Source organism: Populus alba, chromosome 6 (assembly GCF_005239225.2).
Source record: "Populus alba chromosome 6, ASM523922v2, whole genome shotgun sequence".
Lineage (NCBI taxonomy): Eukaryota > Viridiplantae > Streptophyta > Magnoliopsida > Malpighiales > Salicaceae > Populus > Populus alba.
Genome location: NC_133289.1, coordinates 6,545,801 through 6,568,908, shown reverse-complemented (window position 1 = coordinate 6,568,908; position 23,108 = coordinate 6,545,801). Strand labels below are relative to the sequence as shown.

At 34.0% G+C, this 23,108-nt stretch overlaps 2 protein-coding genes across 3 annotated transcripts; one reads left to right on the top strand and one right to left on the bottom strand.

Annotated features, from left to right (window-relative positions):
• The first annotated feature begins 1,891 nt into the window (after positions 1–1,891).
• LOC118033632 (FCS-Like Zinc finger 14) lies at positions 1,892–4,806 on the top strand. Of its 2 annotated transcripts, XM_035038687.2 has the most exons (3): positions 1,892–2,402; positions 2,565–2,736; positions 4,219–4,806. In XM_035038687.2, exons 1-3 carry the CDS (start codon positions 2,150–2,152, stop codon positions 4,379–4,381), a joined length of 588 nt encoding a protein of 195 aa, XP_034894578.1. In that variant the 5' UTR covers positions 1,892–2,149; the 3' UTR covers positions 4,382–4,806. The 2 variants fall into 2 exon arrangements, with proteins under 2 accessions (XP_034894578.1, XP_034894577.1); XM_035038686.2 differs by having other exon boundaries at positions 1,892–2,736.
• Positions 4,807–10,764: 5,958 nt separating this feature from the next.
• LOC118033631 (biotin carboxylase 1, chloroplastic) lies at positions 10,765–20,182 on the bottom strand. Its single transcript, XM_035038685.2, has 17 exons — positions 19,972–20,182; positions 19,790–19,851; positions 18,882–19,204; positions 18,338–18,479; positions 17,125–17,223; positions 16,891–16,947; positions 16,170–16,241; positions 15,963–16,052; positions 14,727–14,786; positions 14,159–14,344; positions 13,963–14,055; positions 13,798–13,879; positions 13,319–13,425; positions 12,171–12,246; positions 11,698–11,744; positions 11,513–11,575; positions 10,765–11,111 (listed from the first exon to the last, which is right to left on the bottom strand). The coding sequence occupies exons 2-17, from the start codon at positions 19,832–19,834 to the stop codon at positions 11,064–11,066; spliced, it is 1,590 nt and encodes a 529-aa protein (XP_034894576.1). The 5' UTR covers positions 19,835–19,851; positions 19,972–20,182; the 3' UTR covers positions 10,765–11,063.
• Between the last annotated feature and the right edge of the window lie 2,926 nt (positions 20,183–23,108).

The following is a 23,108-nucleotide window of genomic DNA, read 5'->3' as shown; positions in this document are numbered from 1 at the left end:
TGGAGAATTATCCAAATGCATCTTGCTCCTGATGCATCAATGACACAACCACAAGTCACAAGATAAGGAGCAACCTTATCATGTTTCATATGCTCAAGGCCTAGATGGAGATCCCACAACAAAGACATTCTTGAAAAGCCATGGCTTGTACATTAAATGTAGTAAGATCGGGATGAAAACCAGCTTCCAGCATCTTCAGAAATTCCCTCTGCAAGAGTCTTCATTTTTCCAAAGTGTTCACCTTAGGAACTCCCTAGCCTGTAAGATTTTCTGTCCTTTATATATGCAAACGGCATTGCTCTAATTCCTTCTCTCTATGAGGAGTCTAGACCTTTTCAGGCGATCTCAGGCAGCTTCCATCTCTGCCAAAGAACCATGAAGACTATAATACATAACAAAAGCATTCCCAGTGGCGGAGTCTACCCGGAGACCCTTTGAGACCATCTTCTTCAAATATCCTCCGTCAAATCAAGTTGACCACCCTTTCCGAAGCAAGAGATAGCCAGTGAGTAAACCTGATGAAAAAAGTCTAGAGTTCTCGAAGAACTCAACTGATCATGAATTTTGATTACTTCATAAAAATTTATGTTGGAATTCTATGTTTAATACACAATTATGAAGGATTAAATTTTGGCAAGGAAAATTAATCCATAATACCCTAAAGTACTGTATGATAACAACATGAAAGAAAAAAACAGATTATTGGAATGATACAATCAAGAATTCCCCAAAATCCAAATGAATGATGCTAGCAATTAAGCAGTCAAGAACACAAAAATATTCTTCTTTTAATTCACACTTGCAAATGTTACTTTCACAACAAGTAAGGATAGCATAAAAAAAAAAATAAGACTTGTTTTTTCTTGAGACAAATGAAAAACAAAGGAGAGAAGGTAAGCTAACGCACCATATGAGAAAACAAGGAAAAACAGAGCACAGAAAATGAAAGAGCTTCTCATGGCAAGGGTGCAGCACTGACTATGCATTGACAAAGAAGATCTTAGCATTTACAAGTGATCAACAATGGAGTATCTCATTAAAGTATTTATCGTTAATTTTTTTATACGAAAAACTGTCTAAATTTTACTAAAATTATAAATTTTTAACTTTCTCAAATCATTAATTAAATTAAATGTCAAATTAACAAAAAAATAATAAATATTATAAAAATAATATTATTTTTTTTATATATTTAGATAGAGTAGTACTCATTACCAATCCTTTGACTTAATCAGTCAGTTGATTGATTTAGTTGTATGAATCAGTCGACCCTTTCACACAAATACTATAATTTTATAAAAAAAATTAAATATATTTTATAAATTAAAATATACATTTTTTTTTAATTTGTGAACTAAAACATAAATTCTAATTAAAATCTTAAAAATTTGTTGTTTATATTAACATTACAGCTTATCTCTATTTATCAACATTAACCGATCAATTATTATAAAACAGTTGAACGGTTTATCCTTGTTAATAAATTTAAATAATATTATAGTTCTGAATCGCGACATTAATTATAATTTTATCATGGTTTTGAAATATAACATTTAATTAAATATTATAATTCTAAAATACAAAAAAATTATAATTGATATTTTATTTAAAAACACAAAATTTAATTAAGTATTATATTTATGCCATATCTAAAAAAAATATATTATTTGATCGAAACTTTTTACTTCTTTAATTCCTTTTATTTTATATATTAATTACCCAATTTACCTTAAAAAAACAGTAATCACTTACTAATAGGTTGTATATTATATACAAATAATAATAATGATTGATTATAATTTAGTCAAAATAATTATTGCTACACACTGTTTATATTCCCTTCTCCACTAAAAACCACAGGCGTTAAAGCGTATCTCTCTATAAGGTAGGTAGAGAGTTGTCACTTTCTCTCTAAAATATTTCTCCCACAAATTTAGCCTCGAAGAATCTCTCTTTCTTGCACTTCACTTCTCTAAATTTTGCACTTCTTTCTCTCTCTAGAATCTCTTTTACTTTGTAATTAATACATCTCCGTTAAATTCTCTCTTCCATGTTATATACACTTGTGAATACTCCAAAACCCTTTCTCTCTTAATAACAGCAAACCCTTGTCTTGAATTTTCAAGAATTCAAGATTTGAGGGTTGCCCATGTCTCAGTTTGGTCTGAAAATGGAGAAAAAGAGACCAAGAATCAGTCTTTCTTTGTTTTCAACCTTAACCGAGACCTTTTCAGTTGCCAACAAATCACCTAGGTCTTTGGAGAATGGTGGTGCTGTTGGGTTAGGAATAGTTGCTGCTATGGATGAGTCAGATAAAGTTTCTGACTCGGCTTTGTCACCGAGATCCAGTCTTCTCCCAATTGTTTCTTTGAAGAAACCTGCTTCTTATTTCAAAGAAGGAGGTATTGGGGTGTCGAATCTTGATAAAGATAGTAGTGGTGGTGGTGGTGGTGTATTTGTTGTTGATGAGAATGATGAGATTTATACTTGTGTTATTTCTCATGTTGGGAATAATGTGATTAAGCAGAGTGTTTGTTATGGTGACGAGGTTTGTATTGATCCAGGGAATGAGTTTGATGATGGTTCTGGACTGGTTTATGCTGCTTCACCACCTGTGAGGATGCCCATGGATGCTGCTGTTGCTGCTGCTAGGAGTGAGTTTTGGAGCAAGGATTTCCTGAGTTCTTGCTATCTCTGCAAGAAGCTGCTTGAGGGGCTGGACATTTTCATGTACAGGTACAAAAATGATTGCTTTCTTGGTTTAATTTTAGTGGTTAATCACGTGTTTGGAATTGCGTGTGACTAGTGAATTGTGTGAATTTTGGTTGATTGGATATGCTTTTTGTTTATGGATTGTTGTTTGACTTTGAATTGCTGTGAAATTTTGTTGTTTGAAAAATGCAAGTTCTTGATTGGCAATAGATTACTAGATTTTGATGGGATAACAGCCAATGGATTCGTCGGCAAATTAGTGTTGGGACAAAATCTTGCTTACTCATGTTCTTTCAGTCATTACTGCGTCGTCCTGTTTTGACTGAAAACCTCCACGTACTTGGAAGATGATTATTTTGGATTACTTTGTGATGGAAAATGTGGACACGAGATAGTTTATGCAATCGTAAAATCGATCAGGTTTCCTGTACAAGCAGAAAAATGTTCCATTTATGTAGAACATATTTATGTTTGGATTTCTTTGTTCCGAAAAACACATGGACTAGAAATGGTTAATATGATTGTATTATCGTTCAAAGATGCCATACAATTGGAACAGTAATTGAACTGGTTTAAACAAGTTCAAAATTAGCTGCTTCGTTGTCTGGTTTAATAGCATTTAAATCTATCTTTGTAAGTTGTCAGAGCTGTGCTGTTCTTCCTCTCCTCTTGAAGTTTCATGATGCAGAGATGATGCTTATCTTAGTATAATTGGTACTGGTCATTAATTTATTTCCATATTTACTGAAGCATGCCAGGCGTGCTTCATGTAAGCATTGACAAGGATATCTTTCCTTCTGGTGGAAGATATGCTTTTTTTGGATTAGTTTGACAGATTTGTTATTCATTGAACACTGTCAATTGCAACTTGGCGAAAGTTAGAACAGTCAATAACAGCTTGGTGTTAACTAAGAAACAATTATACTGCTGTCATGGTGACCAAATGAAGCATTGGTGCCTTGTCAACTATATACACGGGTTTTTCTTTTCAGAAAATATAAAAATATCAGCAAAATCACTTTGATGGCTCTTTATCCCTACATTGCAGGACTTGAAACTATATAATATTTTCTGTCTTATGGGATGTTTTCCAGCAACTATACTAATTTCAACTATTCAATGAAATTTGAATTGCTGTCTTCATGATGTTTTTGGTTCTTGGTGACAATTTATAAAACAAAGGCAAATGTTGTAGCTTTTAAAAAATTTTGAGGTTGGGATTAAAATTTGGGTGGTAAGCTCTAGCTGTTGAAAAGCGTATTGGTTATTCCGTTCCCTAAATTTAAGTTAATAAGTTTCACTTTATTTTGGGAATTATGTTGTAGTAGAAGGCCCAAATAATTCTTGTTTGCTTATGCATGTGGTCCTGATTCTTTTGGGGAGGCTTTGTTAGGATATTCATCTTGAGCCTCGAGAATTTTAAGGGATAAATTTTTCTTGTTCTCATTTCTCATATCTTACACTCATTTTCCACTGCTAAAATAGAAATGGGGTCTTTGTTTGCAGGGGTGAAAAGGCATTTTGCAGCCCAGAGTGTCGTGACAATCATATCAGAAATGAAGATTTCAAGGAGAAATGCGGATCTGAAGCTCGGAAGAAACAAGAGTGCTGCTCTGTATCGCTCAGCTCTTCTCCTCTGTTATTTTTTGCTGGAGTAGCTGCAGCATAGAGTATTTTACAAAAACACCAGTATCTGGTAAATGGAAGGATAGTAAAGAATATGAAGGATATCCCTAAAGATAAACTGCCATTGATGGCATGGAGATACAGTAGACCTGAGTTTTTAAGAGGGTTAGAGCAGGTAGTCTCCACACCTTAGATTGCAAGAAAGATTCTTCTGAGATGGGAGAATTTTATATAGGATTTTAAGTTTTCTTAATCCAGAAAGGGTATCATATATAGACTTGAGTTTTTCAATTTTACTATTATTACCCCATGGTCCATGGGTGCAAGGCAATTTAGTTTAATAATTGCTATGAACTGGTATGCAGATTCTTGAAGCAATATCATTCAATATAAATTACTCTATAAGCTTTCAAATTGTTAGTTCATTACTGTGTGTTTTAATTGAACTATATGGATTTTTTCCCATTATTTTAAGGCCTTAGCATCTTTACCAAATTATTGACTTGTTAGGCTGAGTAAATTTGATTTAGATTTGTTTACTTGCTGAGTTTGCCCATGCTTACAAGTCCCTCGTGTCGTAAGGATGTTGAAAATTAAGATCCCTTCTCGATTTAGGTAGTGTTTTCCTACATGCTCCTAGTGTGGTAAGGATTCAACTTCAACAACTTACCATTAACTCCCTCAAAACGACGAAGGATGGTTGCTAAGCTGATTCATGATTCAACCTGACTCCAGCAGCCATGCAACCTGGTATTTGCTTAGTAATAATCTTCACAATCCTTTTACCCTTGTAGTGGCCCGAAAACCTCGAAGGATTGTTGCTAAACTGATTCATCCCGACTCAAGTTTCTTGCCATTTCACAACTATAATGATCCTATTACTGAAACCCAACACCTGATGCTTTCAAGAATACCGAGTAAGGGCTATGACTCTGTGATGACTGACGTCAGATACACAAGCATATGTCAAGGACCAGAGGGTGCAAATCTTCTATCAAATGCTACCAGAAAGAAGAAAAAAAGAGGAGTTTTTCATGGCTATGGCACCATATAAAGATGGACAACTCGCTATAATTGGGATGCAAAGCTACAATATTGCATCACTAGTTTATCTCTCATTAGTCTGAATTACTAGTTTATCCTTGTATACTCTAATAGTTTAAATACTAATAATTTACTGGTTATTTCAAAGTTAAGTTCTCCAAATCTCCTAATAGTCTGCATCACTAGTTTATCCTTGTATATTCTGCATTTTATGAATATTCTATTGTGGTATTAATATCTTTTTATCTTGAACTTGACTTTCTTAATCCCTTTTACTTGAATATGTTATAAATTATAATGGAAAATCAAAGAAGCAAGAAAGGAAAAACCATGTTTTTATTCTTCAAAAACCAAACGAACAAATATCAACCAGTAGTGAACAACCCCCTTTCAAATCTCAAAGAGTTGAAATTGATGTTAATACTCTTGAACAAGATCATGGGTTATGAACTCCAATGTGGAAACATCATATTAATCAACAAGATGAAATTAGAAGAGCTTATATCAAAATGCATTCATATCAACTTAAGTTAGCAAAGTATCAAATGATTGAATCAGGGAGACAGTATCGTCGATTTCAATATACTTGGTTTGATCAATTTCCTTGTTTAGAGTACTCTCCATCAAAGGATGCAGTATGTTGTTTTCCATACTTTATCTTTGAAAACAAAGTGTCTTGTCATCTCACATTCACCACCGAAGGCTTTAGAAGTTGAAAGAGGGTTAATGATGGGGTTAGATGTGCACTTTTGATGCATGTGGAAAGTCTCACTTCACCACATAATAATGTTGTGAAATCTGCTGAAGATTTAATGAAAGTAAATAGACATATTGAATGCACAAACTATTGAAAAAGTTCAGAAAAATCGGTTGAGACTTACAACAACAATTGAAAGTGTTCGATGGCTTAGCTTATAAGCATGTGCAATTGGAGGTCATGATGAATCTTTGGCTTCTAATAATCGAGGCAATTTTGTGGAGATGATAAGACTTATGGGGAGACTGGATGTTGACATTGATGATGTTGTCTTAGAAAAAGCTTTGAAAAATGCAAAGTATACCTCACCGACTATTCAAAAAGAGATTTTGCATATTCTCGCGAACAAAATGAGGAAAAAGATTTGTGAAGAAATTAGAGATACAAAGTTTTGTAATTTGGTTGACGAAGCCAGAGATGCATCAAATAAAGAACAAATGGCTATTGTTTTGAGATTTGTTGACATTCAGGGTTTTGTACGAGAGTGTTTTTTTGGTATTGTGCATGTTTCAATGCTACTTCTTCAACACTTAAAAAAGAAATTTATGATTTGCTCGCTCGATATAACTTGCATATTCTCAATATGCAAGGTCAATGGTATAATGGTGCCTGCAATATGCGTGACGCATGGAATAGACTACAAGCTCTATTTCTAAAAGATTGTCCTTATGCATATGATGTGCATTGCTTTGCTTACCGACTACAACTGACATTAGTTGCAGCAACCGGAAATGAGACTTCTATTTGGTTATTTCTCTCAAAATTGATAATCATTATCAATCTTATTAGTGTTTCTCTCAAATGTCATACCGAGTTACATTATGCTCAGGCTATAGAAATTGCACATGTGATAGCTACTAGAAAACATGAGATTGGTAGATAGGCTAATCAAATCGGTAATTTATATTGAAGTGGAACTACTCACTTGAGCTCTCATTTTGATTTTATTTGCAGCTTAATAGATATGTATGGTGCAACTATTATTGTGTTTGAAAGTATGGTTTAAGAAGGATCTTCTAACTCTATACGTGGAGAAGCTGGTGGTTGTTTTATTGTGATGAAATCTTTTGAATCTGTATTCAACTTATATTTGATGCATAAAATAATAAGGATTACTAATTTACTTTGTCGAACTTTACAGCAAAAATCTCTTGACATCTTAAATGTAGTGAATCTTGTATCAACTACTAAAGCATTGCTTCGAACTTTAAGGGATGCTGGATTTGATCTTCTCCTTACAAATATGCAATCTGTTTGCATTAAATATGAGATTGACATACCACATATATGAATGCTTTATATTAAAATACTACAGGTCGTTCATGTCAACAACAAGGTTTAATGACAGTTTACCATCATTATCATTATGATATATTTAACTTAACAATAGATTTTTAATTGAAAGAATTAAATTCTAGATTCAGTGATGGGATATTGGAACTCCTTGTATTTAGCTCTGCTTTAGAACCTAAAGACAACTTTAAATCATTCAAAGCTGATGCTATTTACAAGCTTGCTGACAAATTTTATCCTGAAGATTTCAATGAACAAGAGATGTATTATTTGAGATCTCAGCAAGAGCATTATCAGATTGATGTGATTTATCATGAGAGCTTTCAGAATATGTCTATCATTTTTGAATTATATCGAGAATTAGCTGAAACAAATAAGTTACAACACTATCATTTAATTGACAGGTTGATTCGTCTTGTTTTGACTTTGCTTGTTTTCACTGTCACTACAGAGCAGACATTTTTAGCTATGAAACATGTTAAAACTATGCTTCGCAATAAAATAAAAAAAGAGTTCTTTGTAAATTATATGATGATTCACATTGAATGAGAGCTTGTTGAAGATATTGATTCAGATTCGATCATAGATGAATTATATTCTACAAAACATCGAAGGGTGCAACTTTAATAGTATAATTTATTTTTATTTTTATTTTGAATTTTATGTACTTTAAATTTTATTTTTTTATATTTTGTGTTATGTATATAAATTAAATCTTCATTGTTATCCTGATAAATTTATATATACAAATAAATAATTGATCTTAAGAATTAATTTATATGTATTTATATCATAGCTAGCTCAGGTCAAGGAAAATGCCGGGCAGTAACGACAGAAGAATCGAGAACAAAATAAAAGTAAACATGCTGATAAGATGTGGGAGAAAATTCCAAGCTCCAAGCATTGGCTTTGAGAGATCGGAGACACAACGAAGAGACAAGAGACGAAGATGGAAGGGGGACGTTGCGACTTCCATGAGAGAGGAAGGCAAACCGGAGTGGGAGATCGCGAGAGAGAAGAAGAGACGATCTGGTAGTGTGTTTAGAGTGGCTGAGGTTTTTTTAATTGGTTTTTTTTTTTGGGGTTCAGTTTTTTCAATCAGTTTTTTTTCGATTTTCTTGCCTTTTTTTTTGCTACGGACCTCCATATTTATAATTAAGAGATGACATAAGTGACTTCGTGCTACTAATCCTGATAATTAAAACTAGGTATAATCTTCCAAACAACACTTTGTGCTCCTATATATCCAAGATATATAGTCCATTCCATATGCATGATGATGATCACTTGTCATTTCGATTCCAAATAATTTTTGTTTTCGGAAGTATGCATTACCACCACTAGAAGGAAACTTCTGCCGTCACTTTTCCTTTTCTTTTTCTTTTTCTTAATAATAAGAACTGTGGAAGATACTGATGCTTAGGTTATAAATTAATGGACACTTGCAAAAACAAAGCAATGCATAATATATAGCATGGCCGTAGAGTGATCACTGCTTAACCCTATTTTTGGTGATTAAAAAAAAGAAAAAGAAATGAAGGAAAGGACGAAAGGTGCGGTCATCAAGTGTGGAGCAATGGAAGTGGTCGCAGCATATCCTTTGGAAGATGCTGCCATTGCTAACCCATAGGAGGAGGAACCCACGTTCAGTGTCCCTTCGCCTCTCGTATAAAATGATCGCTCCCTTCCTTTCTCTTCTCCAACACCATACCTTAGCCCAATATCTAGAGTGAGCTACGTGCTTGAAGATGCTCGTCGCTAGTTCTTTCTCTTAGTATGAGTGCCACTCCCGCCATGCACCCTCACCGTACGGCGTGGTGGGAGGCGGCGCTGAGTATACGAGGTTACGGATTGTTACAGTACTGGGTTAAAGACTTGGAAGAGAGCCAATTTCTCTCACAGGGCAACCTCAATCCTTTGGCATTTTCACTTGGAGAGGATCTCGATCTGTCGCTTGCTCCATGCCATGATTATTATCTAGAGGCTCAGCTGAAAGCCTCAACGTCGTCATGAAGACAGAGTTGGATCCTACTGTTTGCTTGTTCTTGTTTCTATCCTTAATTTAGTTAAATATGTAAGGAAACTATGGTGCTGTTATGTGGGCTTTTCTTCCTTTTTTTTCATGTGGGAGTGTTTATGTATTAAATAATTAATTAGCACTGCGTCGATCTATATATATGTAGTGGGAGTTGCCATGCAGGATTCTTGCAACATCAGTTGTAAAGTGAACTTCCATGGTGTCCAAGCTCAAGCTTAACGTTTGAAGCATGCGTGTCTTTTGTTTCTTTTAGTGTTTGCATCTAACGGCAGGTCAAGTTTTCCTACTGTGATTAATTTTAGTTGGTCGACTGTGGCTCAGATGTCCAATAGCCCCTTGATTCTCTAGTAAAAAAGCTACTCAAAAAATAATTTTTTAAAATATATAGTTTTTTTAAATGACTGAGTCATTATATTCTTAATAGTAATCCTTATAAATCCTAATAGGGTTTCTTTCATATCAATAAAAATATTAATTGTAGTCGATTTAAACTTTAATATATAGTATTCCTTAGTAAGTTGGTTAGTTGTAGTCAATTTAAATTTCATTAGGATTCCTTTAACTTAGTATAGGTTAATTAATAATTATAAATAAAATTTTGAAAATATACATATATATATATATATATGTGTGTGTGTGTGTGTGTATTAAAATTTAAATGTAAAAAGATGTTAGTCATTAAAAAAAAAAAACTTGTATATTTAAAAAAAAATTGTTATGAGGTGAAGTTTTTCCCCATGCTTATAACCTCTCCACTAACTAATGTGAGAAAAACCCCATCAATCTCCTCCAAACATTCAACCTTGGGTTGGAGCCGCAACCCATTTCTTGCCCTAGCTATAGGGTCTGAACTTGTTGGCAAATCTAGGCTCTAATTTCAATTATTAGATGGTCTTGGATTTATCTTTTCCTTACACTTATAAACTTTATGTTTAGAAAAAAAAAATTTTTTTTTAGTTGCACTTAAATTTAATAGCATCTATTAATAAGATAGTTGTGGGTCAATTTGAATCTCAACAGTAGATTAATTAATAATCATGAATAAGATTTTAAAAATATATATTACAATTTAAATGGATTATTATTGAGGATAAAATTACTTTAGTTATTTAAAACAAAAAAATTGTTAGGTGGTTTATCTCCTTCTCAGAAGCTAACTTATGAGGTGAGGTGTTTTTCCTCAATTATTTAAAAAAAAAAAGTTGGAAACTCGTGCAGAGACTTTCCTTGCCTTGCCCAAGGTTCTTATGGGATATTTAGAATGTGATATTAATCTGGTGGGAGAAGAACATGATAGAGCTAAATTTCTCCCTTCATTTCAACAAATTTCGAATCAGTCTTGACTAAAAACATCACCATCCAAGTATTGTATGAGCAAGATGAACTTTACCCCATTTTCATCCCCAACTAAAAGGAACACATACAGCATACATCAAAATTTCATGAATAATTCTCCCGTGTCTGGCACGTTGAAATTTACAAGTTCTAAAGGAAAGGAAAACGAAAGCTTCCAGCAGATTCGCACAAGAACCTGGCCTCTTGACTGTGCTTGAAAATTAGCTGAAGATGGTTGCGATTTGAGAGGTGATCTATTTATGCGGCTGAATTGGTCAACTGTTTGGCTGGTATGATTTGTTGTGGCTGCAGGCAAAAAAGAAGAAAAGTGGAATCAGCTGAGAACACCTTAAGCATATATCAAGATAGAATTCAAGAAGATGAAAGAGACCACGAAGAAGCTTATATCTAAACACAATTGCCAAGACAAACTGTTTTCTTTAGGGAGTTTCATGGATGTGGAGGACATGGTCAACACTGTAATCTGAAAGGGACGGGGGGTGGTTAGGGCATAAGCATTTAACAACATGCTTCGACTCTACTACCATAAGCACGAACTGAAAGGACATGGAGGTCAGTTTAATAAGTTTGCTGAAGTGAAACCGAAATGAGGTTCATATTAACCGAAAATGTGCAGTTTTAACCAAGAAAACCACCGTGCCCCGGGCCAATTTTCAATGATGAATGGGATTATATCAGCTTCTTACCGCTGCTAACTCCTTTTCATGCTTTGGAATGAAAGCGGTATCAACATTTCCATTTTTGAAGTCCTGTCAGCAAGGGGGCATATGAAAAGGCAACATAGATCCAATCAGTTCAAGGTTCAAACAAAATACATAGGGTTTTTTCAGTAAAATTCATAAATAAATTTGCAAATTATAGTTTTCCTAACCTCAATTTCAAGGATAAGTTTGTGGTAATCTATAGTCGTCGGAACTCCTGGATAGAGAAAGTGAGAGAGATTGATCAAAAATTAAAGAATATACAGATTCTAAGAACAAAAACAAATCACATCTGTGAAAAAAATATTAAGAGATGTGCTTGATTGTCTGAAAAGCCACAAATGGCATGTCTTCTCTGCTGCAATTAGCAGCAGACTGAAACAAATCAAAGGATAGTGCTAGTTTACAGCAACCCTATGTGGATAGTGGCTCACCAAACTAATCGAAGGATGAGCCTCAAAAGAGGTTTGCATTTGCATGCATCCAGATCAAAAAAAGAAAACAAAAAATGTGGTTTCAAAACTCTCACTCCCTAAACCCAATGTGCTCTTTCCATACAATCAATGCATTGCCACTATCTCAAGTCAAGAATTAAAAACATGGGTACCAGTGCGGGGCACCTTTCAAATTCTTGGACACTTACCAGTAATAATAGTGTCATCAAGAGCCCTTTTCATTCGCTCAATTGCCTTTTCTCTTGTTGGAGCCCAGACAATAAGCTGCAATATGTTCCAAATGTCACAGTAATTAAAACCATATGATGAAGCCAATTGTTTTCAGTAGTTAAATAAGCTGTCATACATGGTAGCTTTAAACTGCAAACACAATGCATCCAAGTATCAACTACAAAATTGACATGAAGGGAAGGCTAATGTCTAAGGAAAAAAAAAACACTCTTTGTTATGTCTCATAGATACACTTTTATCCTTGACAACAATAAAAAAAATTGAAAACATCTAGCTTAAGCAGGAAATCCATCGAAATGATGTGTCTTCCAACTTCGACTATATTCTGAATTTTTTAATCCCTATGTTCATTAGGACTCCAGTTATAACTCCAACTTAACTCTAACTGCCTACGATGCCTTTAAAAATTTAGAACCAACTGATATTTAACCCAAACAACCACTTCAACAAACCTTGCCTTCATGATTTAGATCTTTCGGTAGAATAATAGTTCCCAATCTAGTGAAGGAAATGCTAGAGCACCCAGCACAAAAATGTGGGCCTGACAGAATCACATGAGCACAAGCTCAAGGAAATGAAACAGATTTCAGAGACAGCAAACAAGTCTAACGCCAGGATAACAATTGTTGGCTCAGATTTCATGTAGACAATCCAACAAAAAAAAAATTGAGCTAATAGGTGGAAACGCCCACGCAACTCATTTTACAAGTCTGTACCAAACTTTGTGCATGGGCAGTATGGGGTTACATAATAAAAAACTAGTGCCTTTCTGTCACCAGCATACAACTTCAAAAAGAAGAAGAAAATCAACTTAAATTGATTAACAAGGAACCTAAGCATCTAGAAGTAAATTTATCCAGATAGAATGTGGTGGGCACCATTCCAAGAGAAAGAAAGTGGCCAAATCAGACAAGTGTGGGACTTATCATTATGTCTATGGAGTAAATTTCAATGTATTCTCATTAGAATAGATGCAGCTAAGCAATACAGAATGTAGATATGCTCCTAGTAAGCAAAAAACAATCACATTGAGATAATAACATGAATGCCCCTTGTCACATGGCCAAAAACATAAAGAAGAACAAGGAATTGTTATTTGACAAACCTTTCCAAGTAGGGAATCATAGCTTGGAGGAACAACATAATCAGGATAAACATGGCTATCCATTCTAACAAACGGGCCTCCAGATGGCAAATATGCTGTTATTCTCCCTGTTTGTTTAGAAGGAAAAGAGCACAAATATTACGAGCGGCTGGATAATTATGAAATATGTTTTCAGGGAAAAGAAAATCAATCACGTCAAGATGAATGAAATTTTCATAATTCAACCAAAAGCAACACCAATAAAATCCAGGAGTTGTGTGAGATGAACAAACATTAAATAGACAAACTAGGAAATGCAATAAACCTCATGGCTTGTCACCTTAAAAAGATTAGACATTGGGCGTTCAAACAGGAAGGATAAAACAGAGTTTGGGTGGAAAAAAGCATGCGCAATAGCAACTAGAAAAGTGGTGATGAAGAGGATCAAATAGCAGTAATAATTTAACACGAATGTAATGTTCAGCACAATGTAGACATACCAGGCCCAGGTCGGAATCCCTTAAAAGCATCTTCTGCATTGATACGGCATTCAATTGAATGTCCTCTAAGAACAATATCTTCCTGCAAATTGAAATCCAGAGAACTATCAAACAGGTGTACAAGCATAGGGCATAAATTCTTCTATTTATCCTTTGTTCCAATACCTGTTTGTATCGAAGTTTCTCTCCCATGGCTACACGAATTTGTTCCTCGATCAAATCAACAGAAGAAATCATTTCAGTCACCGGATGCTCCACCTGCATTTTTTATTTTATCAAAAGAAAGAACTACTAATCACCAAGATAGGGTTTTTATCAACACAAGAACAGAAAACTAAATCACTAATCGCTTATATTTAACCTGGATTCGAGTGTTCATTTCCATGAAGTAGAAGGAACCCCTTTCATCCAAAAGGAACTCAACCGTTCCAACACCAATGTACCCTATGGATGCTGCGGCTGAAACTGCTGCATCACCCATGGCCTTCCGTAACTCAGGAGTCAAAGCTGGAGATGGTGCTTCTTCCAACAGCTTTTGGTTACGTCTCTATATAAGAGCCATTTTCAACAGAACCATTACTTCAAATATGCTAGGTCTACTGCTAAAAGTAAACATGAAATAACAACCACAACAACAAGAAAAAGAAAGGGAGAAACAGTATAGGGATCACTCCCAGAACATATGATAAAACTTTTATGCATTCTATCTTATGATTGAACATGACTGCTGAAACCAAACCTCTCAGCTTCCTTAAAATTATTGATGCTCATGAAGATATTACCAAGCTTTATGAATTCCCTAGAATTGGTTTTTAATGTTGAAAATGAAAAGCTATCTTCTTTTCTGTGAACGGTCCAACAACCTTTCAGAAATAGCTTACAAATGGCAACCCATTGTGATAGTTGCAAGATAAGAAAGTAAACAATACCTGAATACTACAGTCTCGCTCACCAAAATGAACAACATTACCGAATTTGTCTGCAAGAACCTACCAAATCAAATAATGTACCGGAATGATTCAGAAGCTTTCACATTGATGTTGGCAGTAAAAGGATATATCAAAAAGGAAAACTGCAATTTAGTATTACTGAACTGAACTATATTATTGACAAATTGAAATTCAGCAGTGTCAGAAGTGTTATGAGAAAAGTAAGACTACTTGTATCAACCTAGTTGAGTCACTCAAAAGTCAATAGCGTTTAGACTAATCAACTCAGAAATTGTTCCTACCTCATATCAGATTCAAATTTTCTGCAAAGCAGATTTAAGTACTTAATTTTCTGCATGAACAAAAGGACATTGCAGCACATGAATTCAGATTTGGATTTGGATTTGGATTTATCTTCATCATTCAGCATATTTCATTTCTAGATAGATCATTCACCCACTTATTTATCTTCACCATACAGTAGATTTCATTTCCAGATAGATCATTTATTCACTTATGCTAAATGCCTTTTACCCTCAATAAATAGATGAATTTATTGTTCAAGATACTCTTTTAAATTATAAAACCCTGGCATCTTCCTTCTCTTCTTGTGATAACTAGTTGTACAAATTGTCTAAAACAGATGCAGATTCTTCCAACAAGAATTGGATGTAGATTAAATCAAATCTCATTTGCCTAATTCGTTCCCAGCACTTCCTTCTTATAGCTCGTAATTATAGGTAACAAGACAATTTTCATTGCTAAATGCAAACCTGCATTAGCATTAACAAGGTTACAGTCATTCCCCTTCCAGACTCTACTCTAATGATCTTCCATAAGAAACCTTCATTAAACATAATCTCAAGTTAATTATGGGTTAGTCCCTGTAGTTTAGCAAAATTAATTAATTAGTCCTCATGGTTTCAAAAACTATATATTTAATCCCTATATTTTTAAATCTATTTAGAACTTAATCCTTTTTTCCCATTTCATTTTTTTTCCAATTTATTTTGCTTCTCTTTTTGTAGAAATAGAGGGGGGTAGAAGATAAGATGGAAAGACCAATGAGAAAAGAGGGCATTTTTCAGAGCACAATACTTCTAAAAGTAAGCATGGTCAACATTGGTCAAAGGACTATTTGATTATATTTTATACTACAGTGACTAATTAATTTGTTTTGATACACTAAAGGGACCAAATTATAATTAATTCATAAAATCTCCAGACATAGATTACCTGGAACTCAATATGTCTGGGATTTTGAACATACTTCTCCAAATAAACTCCATCATTTCCAAATGCAGCAGCAGCCTCACTTTTAGCTTGCTGTAGAGCAAAGGAAGCGAACTAAATTCAACTATAGACAAACAAAAGAATTCACGCAGCATGCTTCATGGAAAAATACCCAACACTACAATGAACAGCTCCACACTAACTTCGTACCTGTAGCAACTTTACAAACTCATCAGGTTCTTTGGCGAGCCGCATTCCACGTCCTCCACCACCTGCCGTTGCCTACAGAACATAGGTTTAATTCAATAGAAGTTTCAATGCTTTTTAATTTTATGCTTCATTTGCTTGGTATTAGATGTAGAAAAAAAAATTCCAAATCTCATAATTGCTGGTCCAGACCCTATTTTATGAAATTTCACAAATTTCACTCTTGCATATTCTTCAGAAACCAAATGGAGCAACAGTGAAACTATTGAGAATAACTTATTAAAGATGCAAACATTTAATTTCAACATAGAATCCAAGTGATAATTTTGGATAATTCCTATTATGGAATGATTTCTGAGATATTTTAATTGATTTTAGTTTTAATGCTTGGCACTATTGTACAAGGTTACTTGGAGTGCATTTTAGCATTCTTCTCTATACGTGCACATGCACCCACAGAGGAGAAGATTTCCAGCAAAGATAGTAATGAGCTCCATAAATTGCTTGATGTGTAGCTGAGTAAAAACAAAACAAGTCGATGGCAAGGATGTGATCAAGCAAGAAGCAAGGATAAAACACTACTCCATCCTTTCTGTATAAATGCTAACTGACATTTGTCTGAGTCTGGAAGGGTAGCAATGGCGTATATCGCAATTTCAATGTTGTCACAATCTGTATAAAACATGACTATCAAAGAAGGATTAGTATGAAGGGGATTATTTACCTTGATCATCACAGGATAACCAATCTCGTTGGCGAGCCTTACTCCTTCCTCAGTACTCTAACAACAATCAGCGTACAAAAGCTTGTCAGATAACATCAAACTACATCTTCCTCTATTATCAAAAGGAGTAAAAGGAGCTAACCAAATAATTAAACTAAACTTGCAAGACATGCAATTCTTTTCATGCCAAAGTTTTTTGAATCAAATAATACAGATAATGGCCAAACATGGCACCTGTAATAAGCCATCACTTCCTGGTACAGTTGGAACCCCTGCCTTCTTCATTGTTTCTCTAGCAGTTGATTTGTCACCCATGACCCTTATACTGTCAGGCTGCACAAAGCAAACAATAATTTGCATCTTTTTTCAATTATGCACGTGATAAACAGCCATAAACATGAATTCATGGTATACTTTCACCAGGTAAAAACTTGATCAATTCTCGATCCAATTTCTTCAAAACATGCCAATGGAGTAACACAGTCTACTTCACCATTTACTGTGCTGAAAATGATAGGTTTCAAGTACAATAAGGAAAGGATAACCAAAATGAAAGAAAAACACGAGGAAAGTTTTGCTAGAACCATGTATGACTCAGCAGAGAACCTTTGGCAAGTTGGTTTATGAATTTGAAGGCATGACTCAGCATTCAATGAAAAACTTTTGTAAGTTAGTGTATATACTTGAAGACCCAATGTAACATTTTTTTTTTTCCATGTCTTTGTGCTAAACCTGAGAATTCCATCTACTTTTTGCCATCAGTTTTCTACTACAAAGCAAACTACTTTATGAACTTTATAGATGCACTGACTAACATACAACCCAAGCTGAGATAGAACATGTACCCCATCCTAAAACCTAGAACCATAATGAAATTATAGTGTAATTAACCACCTTCCAAACAGAAGCAGTCAAGGTTAAACTTGAAATTCAGTGAAAGGAAATGTATTTGCCTCAAGATATTTGGTGAATAACCAAAAAATAACAACCAACTCGGCAATCACAGTTTTTAGCGTAAAGATAAATCTTCCCACTGTCTTCCACATGCTTTTTACTACATTTCAAATAACTAAAGATAATCACCAAACTTCAACAATCTGCATCATACCATACTAATGAATAAAGATTTACATAAAAAAGGATGTCAGCCACTAAGGGATATTTTTATAAAAAAAAAAAAAAAAAGATTATAACAACAGTCACCATTAGCCATAACCCCAATTATGGGGCATACTAGATTGAATTGCTGTTCAAAATCTGTATACATGGTATTCCAAATATGGGATTTTTCACTTATCTATCATAATTGAGAAAGCAGTGATTTTAGCATCTAATTCAACAACAACAAAAAACATAAAAAAATAGTTGACATGTGATAGGCTAAGATCTAGGAGATTATGTATTAATCTCACTTTTAACTACTATTGAGTTCTTGGTCTCTACTTACATTAGGCCCAATAAAGTTTATTCCATGTTCTCTGCACATTTCCACAAATACAGCATTTTCAGCAAGGAAGCCATATCCAGGATGCAGCATTGTACATCTACGACTTATAGCAGCAGATAAAACATTTGGGATCACTAAGTACCTGTGGAAAAACAGTTAAACATACAAATAAATTCATTATATTCCGAATCTACAACTTAAGAGTATCGTGCATTTGTTATAGAGAAATTAAATGACTACTCAAGAACCAAATTATTTCTATATAAACATTGCAACTTTCAACAAGCAGGAAAAAAATTATAATCACCAATTTATAAACTAATTAACAAGGGGCGTAAATGTAATCAAACCGCTACCAGCAATGCTTTAATGAATAAGATATGAGGTGAAACATAGAGGGTAGTAACAACTGTTAAATTAAGATGAATTGTTTCAGATTACTGACTCTGTCTTGGAAGCTTTTCCTAAAATCCCCCTTGTTAGTTGCAAACTAATATCCATGTGTACATGTGACTGATAAAGTAAGGATATTATAACCACTTACGACTGACTGCTGGGTGCTTCACCGATGCACACTGATTCGTCAGCCAATTTCACATGAAGTGCATCCTTATCTATGGTAGAGTAAACAGCTACACATGGTATCCCCATCTCATGTGCAGTTCGAATAACACGAACAGCAATCTCTCCTCTGTTTGCTACCAGAATTTTTTCCGCACGGCATGTAACCCCAAGAGCTCCTCCATTCTTAGCACGGTGACTAACGTGGGCAGTCTGAGCTCTTTGTCTAGGAAAGTTAACCTTATTTCCCATCATAAAGCTGCATTGAGAACTCCTGATTCCACTAGTTTTCCCCATGAATAAACCCTTATGCATTGAATAAATAAACTATTTCAGCATTTGTAACAATCACGGACTATTTCACTAGATATCACAACTTCATAAAACTAAAAATGCATAGCAGTATCATTGGAATTCTTTAAAACATACAACAACAATGCAGGTTATATGCATCAGACATGTACTTCCTATCACTTATCTTCATATTTCAAAAACATTTTTAATGAAAAATCCAACCTCTGAGCTCATTAACCCTCCCAAACCATCCTCATTATTTACATCACCCCACATATGCTAGCAAGATCATAGAATTGAAATAGCACCACATATCTACAATTCAAGTAAATAACTGAATTGGCTTCAATTCCCAGCTCCACAAATACAAACTAAGCCCAACACTACAGAGCCATCAACCAATACCATCCCCCAAAGAATAAAACAAACAAAACCCAAGACTCATTTCCTTCTAATGAACACTCCAACGCGAACCCATTACAAATCAAACAAAAAGAAGACACGCTTCTAACAAATTCAAACCAAAAACAAGTCACGCGCAAAAACAAATAAGCAACAGAACAGAAACACAAAAACAAAAGAGCAACAACAACTTACAGGAGTAGAGGTAACAGATTTGCAAACAGGCAACGTAGCCTCCATTTTGGAACCCAAAAAGCCTACAAGATAAACAAAAACAAAAAAAAAAAAAACCACTTCAAACAACAACACGACAGTTACATTACTTAAAACATCAAAACAAACATAACTAAATTAGATCATCACTAGATATAGGTTACCTTGAAGAAGAAATGATGGGTTATTTTAGAAGCAAAGAAAGCACGAAGAGAAGGAGAAGGAGAGAGTATTTAAGATAGAAGTGATGGAAGGAAGAGATTTGTTGGGACGTTGGTTAGTGTTGCTGTCTTGTCGATAGAAACGAGGAAATGCTAATAGAGTCAGAGAGTGTGAGAGATTGAATGCTCCGCCTAATTGGGTTTGGGTTGCCAACCCAAAGCTAAAGAGAGCTCTTTTGACTTTTTTATTTTTTCAATCTATACCAATACCCAATCATATTCTGCCACCTCGGTTTTATTAATCGTTGGAGTCATTGAAATGTGTTTGGATGTGGGATAGTTTCATGAAGAGCCACTCAGTGAATCGCCAGCTGGTTTTTTTTTATTCAAATAAATATCAAAAAGTCGTTTAAATAATTTCTTGTTATTTCAAGGAAGGTTTTTACTTCCCTCCGTATATTTCATTCTAGTTTAAAAAATAAAATATATCAAAATTGATTTTATCTTGTCTAGATTCTTGATTTATTCTGTAAACTCCATCAAAAATTTTGGATGGAAAATTTTTAATTTTTGTTCCGGTTAAATAATGTTTTTATTTAAAAAATATATATATATTATCTAATTTTACGATATCAATTATATTGCCCAATCCAATCACTAAATTATATTAAAATTTTATAAGAATTTTCCTGACATATTGTTCTATTTCAAGTTAAATGTTTAGAGCAATCAAAGTTTAGAGATGCCTTGTAAAATTGTTGATAGCATTTTCATCATTTCATTTAAATTCATAACTTTGCTTCAAGAGTTTTTTTTGTCTTTTGTTATATTGGATTTTTTACAATTTCATCATTTAAAAATAAATTTATTGGGAATTGAGTTTCATGATTTGTTTTGATTTATTTTATTTGGGGTTATTATGGTTTTATAACCTGAATCATGGATTTGAAAGATTAACCTTGGTTGATTTCGGTCCAATATGTTGTAGTCTTAACAAAAAATTTTAAAAAAATATGTTATCTTGATATTTTTTTTTTTGTCAAACTATATTTTTAACAAAAGTTGTCTTTAAACTCATCGAGTCAATCAGATCTTATCAGTTCAACTTTAACTTCTTTACTTCTATTTGAAATTTGAATTGTATAATTTCAAATTAGTTTATCTTTGGATTTGAATTGAAATTATGTTTGTTGAATTAATATTTTGAATTATATATGTTGTGTGAATAGTAAAACCTCGAAACGGTACGTTAAAACTTTCTGAAACTAAAATATACCGTTCCAATTGAAAAACAGAACGTCAACTAGAAAGAAATTGACAATCTTGCTTTTAAGGTTACCTTCCAAACCCATAAACATGAGAAAAACCTTAAATTAAAATAAATTATAAAGTTCAATTCTCAATTAACTCAATGCCAAGAAATAAAATTAAAAAAAAATTAAAAAAAAAAAGAACCCTAAAAAATTCAAAGTAAAACCAGGTTAACCCATCAAATTCACAATCTGAGTCATAAAACTGAGGCAACTTCATAAAAAATAAAGAATAAATCATGAAGTCTAATTCTAGTAAACTAAATATTAAAAGATAAAATTAAATAAAAAAAACTAAAAAGAAGAACCAAAATTGTAAAGAATATTGAGTTAATTGAGAATTGAATTTTTGTAAATTCAAAGATAACTTTATAAATGTTTTTGTAAAGAATGAGATATCTTGAAATTAGGGGTAATTCAGTTTTTCTTTATAATCCATTAGTTATTAAAAGATTGTAGGGGTATCTAAATTACCTCCAAAGTGAAAAAATTAAAATTATTGACCGAGGGTTTTTTTTATCTTTTTTGTTTTTTAAAATATAGTAAAATAACATTATTTTTTTCCCCTTGGAATCAAGAAAAATATAAGCCATTGAACCCAAGGGTTTTTACTCTTTTTCACACATGATGTTTTTGTCCCTAAAGTGAAAAAATTAAAATGATTGACCGAGGATTTTTTTTATTTTTTTATTTTAAAAAAATATAATAAAATAAATTTTGCTATTGAATTCAAGGGTTTTTTGGTCTTTTTAACGCATGATGTTTTTGTTAATTTTAAACCATCGAGGGAAATTTGGTCTTTCTTTCTTCGTATAAAATGATCACCTAAATTCCTAGCAACATTTCCTTTTTAGCCCTAATTTGACTTATTTGTGATTTTACAGGAAAATGATGGCTGCCAATGGAGAGAAGCACAAGAGAAGCTGCGCCATGGATCACATCATTCATGCTCAAATGAAAGGAGAAACCAGTGTAGAAAATGTACTTTACATGGTATAGAGACTGCATTGTGGTCCATGGAATGGGCCATTGCTGAACTGGTTAATCATCCGACCGTTCAGAAGATCAGAGATGAAATCACAACCGTCCTAAAGGGAAATCCAGTCACGGAATCTAACCTGCATGAACTGCCATATTAGCAAGCCACAATAAAAGAGACTCTACACGCCCCTATTCCCTTGTTTGTGCCCCGTATGAACCTTGAAGAAGCAAAACTAGGAGGTTTTACCATTCCTGAAGAGTCAAAGGTGGCAGTCAACGCATGGTGGCTAGCTAACAACCCTGATTGGTGGGAGAAACCATCAGAATTCCGGCCAGAGCGATTCTTGGAAGAAGACCGTGACACCGAATCTGTTGTCGGTGGAAAGGTCGATTTTCGCTTCGCTTCCTACCATTTGGCATGGGCATACGTAGCTGCCCAGGGATCATACTTGCAACGCCAATCATGGGACTGGTGAACGCAAGATTGGTGTCAAATTTTGAGATGAAAGCTCCACCACGGGGAAGATTGAAGCGAGCTAAAAAGGAGGGCAGTTCAGCTTGCATATGGCAAACCACTCCACTGTTGTTTTCGACCCAATCAAAGCATGATTTCATCACAAATTCGGCTTTGTCGGCATGTACCAAATCTACTAGCTTTGTTTTCTGTAAAATCCTTCGCTTTTTTTTTTTTAAATGAAGCTTTCAATGTGTAGCACACCATCCTCTCTTTTACAGAATTGCAGACAAAATGAGATTTATTTCCAGCATATGGTATTCTGCTGCTATGCATGGTTGTTTTAAAGTTTCATAAATACATAAAAAACGATATGTAAAGCAGGAAAAGGCATC

What these genes read in the sequence shown, in the direction of transcription:
- LOC118033632 (XM_035038686.2), top strand. Translation starts at nt 2,150, where the DNA reads ATGTCTCAGTTTGGTCTGAAAATGGAGAAAAAGAGACCAAGAATCAGT. An exon ending in CTGGACATTTTCATGTACAG is followed by an intron (nt 2,737 to 4,218) that starts GTACAAAAATGA and finishes CTTTGTTTGCAG; the next exon opens with GGGTGAAAAGGCATTTTGCA.
- LOC118033631 (XM_035038685.2), bottom strand. Translation starts at nt 19,834, where the DNA reads ATGGAGGCTACGTTGCCTGTTTGCAAATCTGTTACCTCTACTCCT. An exon ending in GGGATTCCGACCTGGGCCTG is followed by an intron (nt 13,426 to 13,797) that starts GTATGTCTACAT and finishes CTAAACAAACAG; the next exon opens with GGAGAATAACAGCATATTTG. An exon ending in ATGATTCCCTACTTGGAAAG is followed by an intron (nt 12,247 to 13,318) that starts GTTTGTCAAATA and finishes AACATATTGCAG; the next exon opens with CTTATTGTCTGGGCTCCAAC.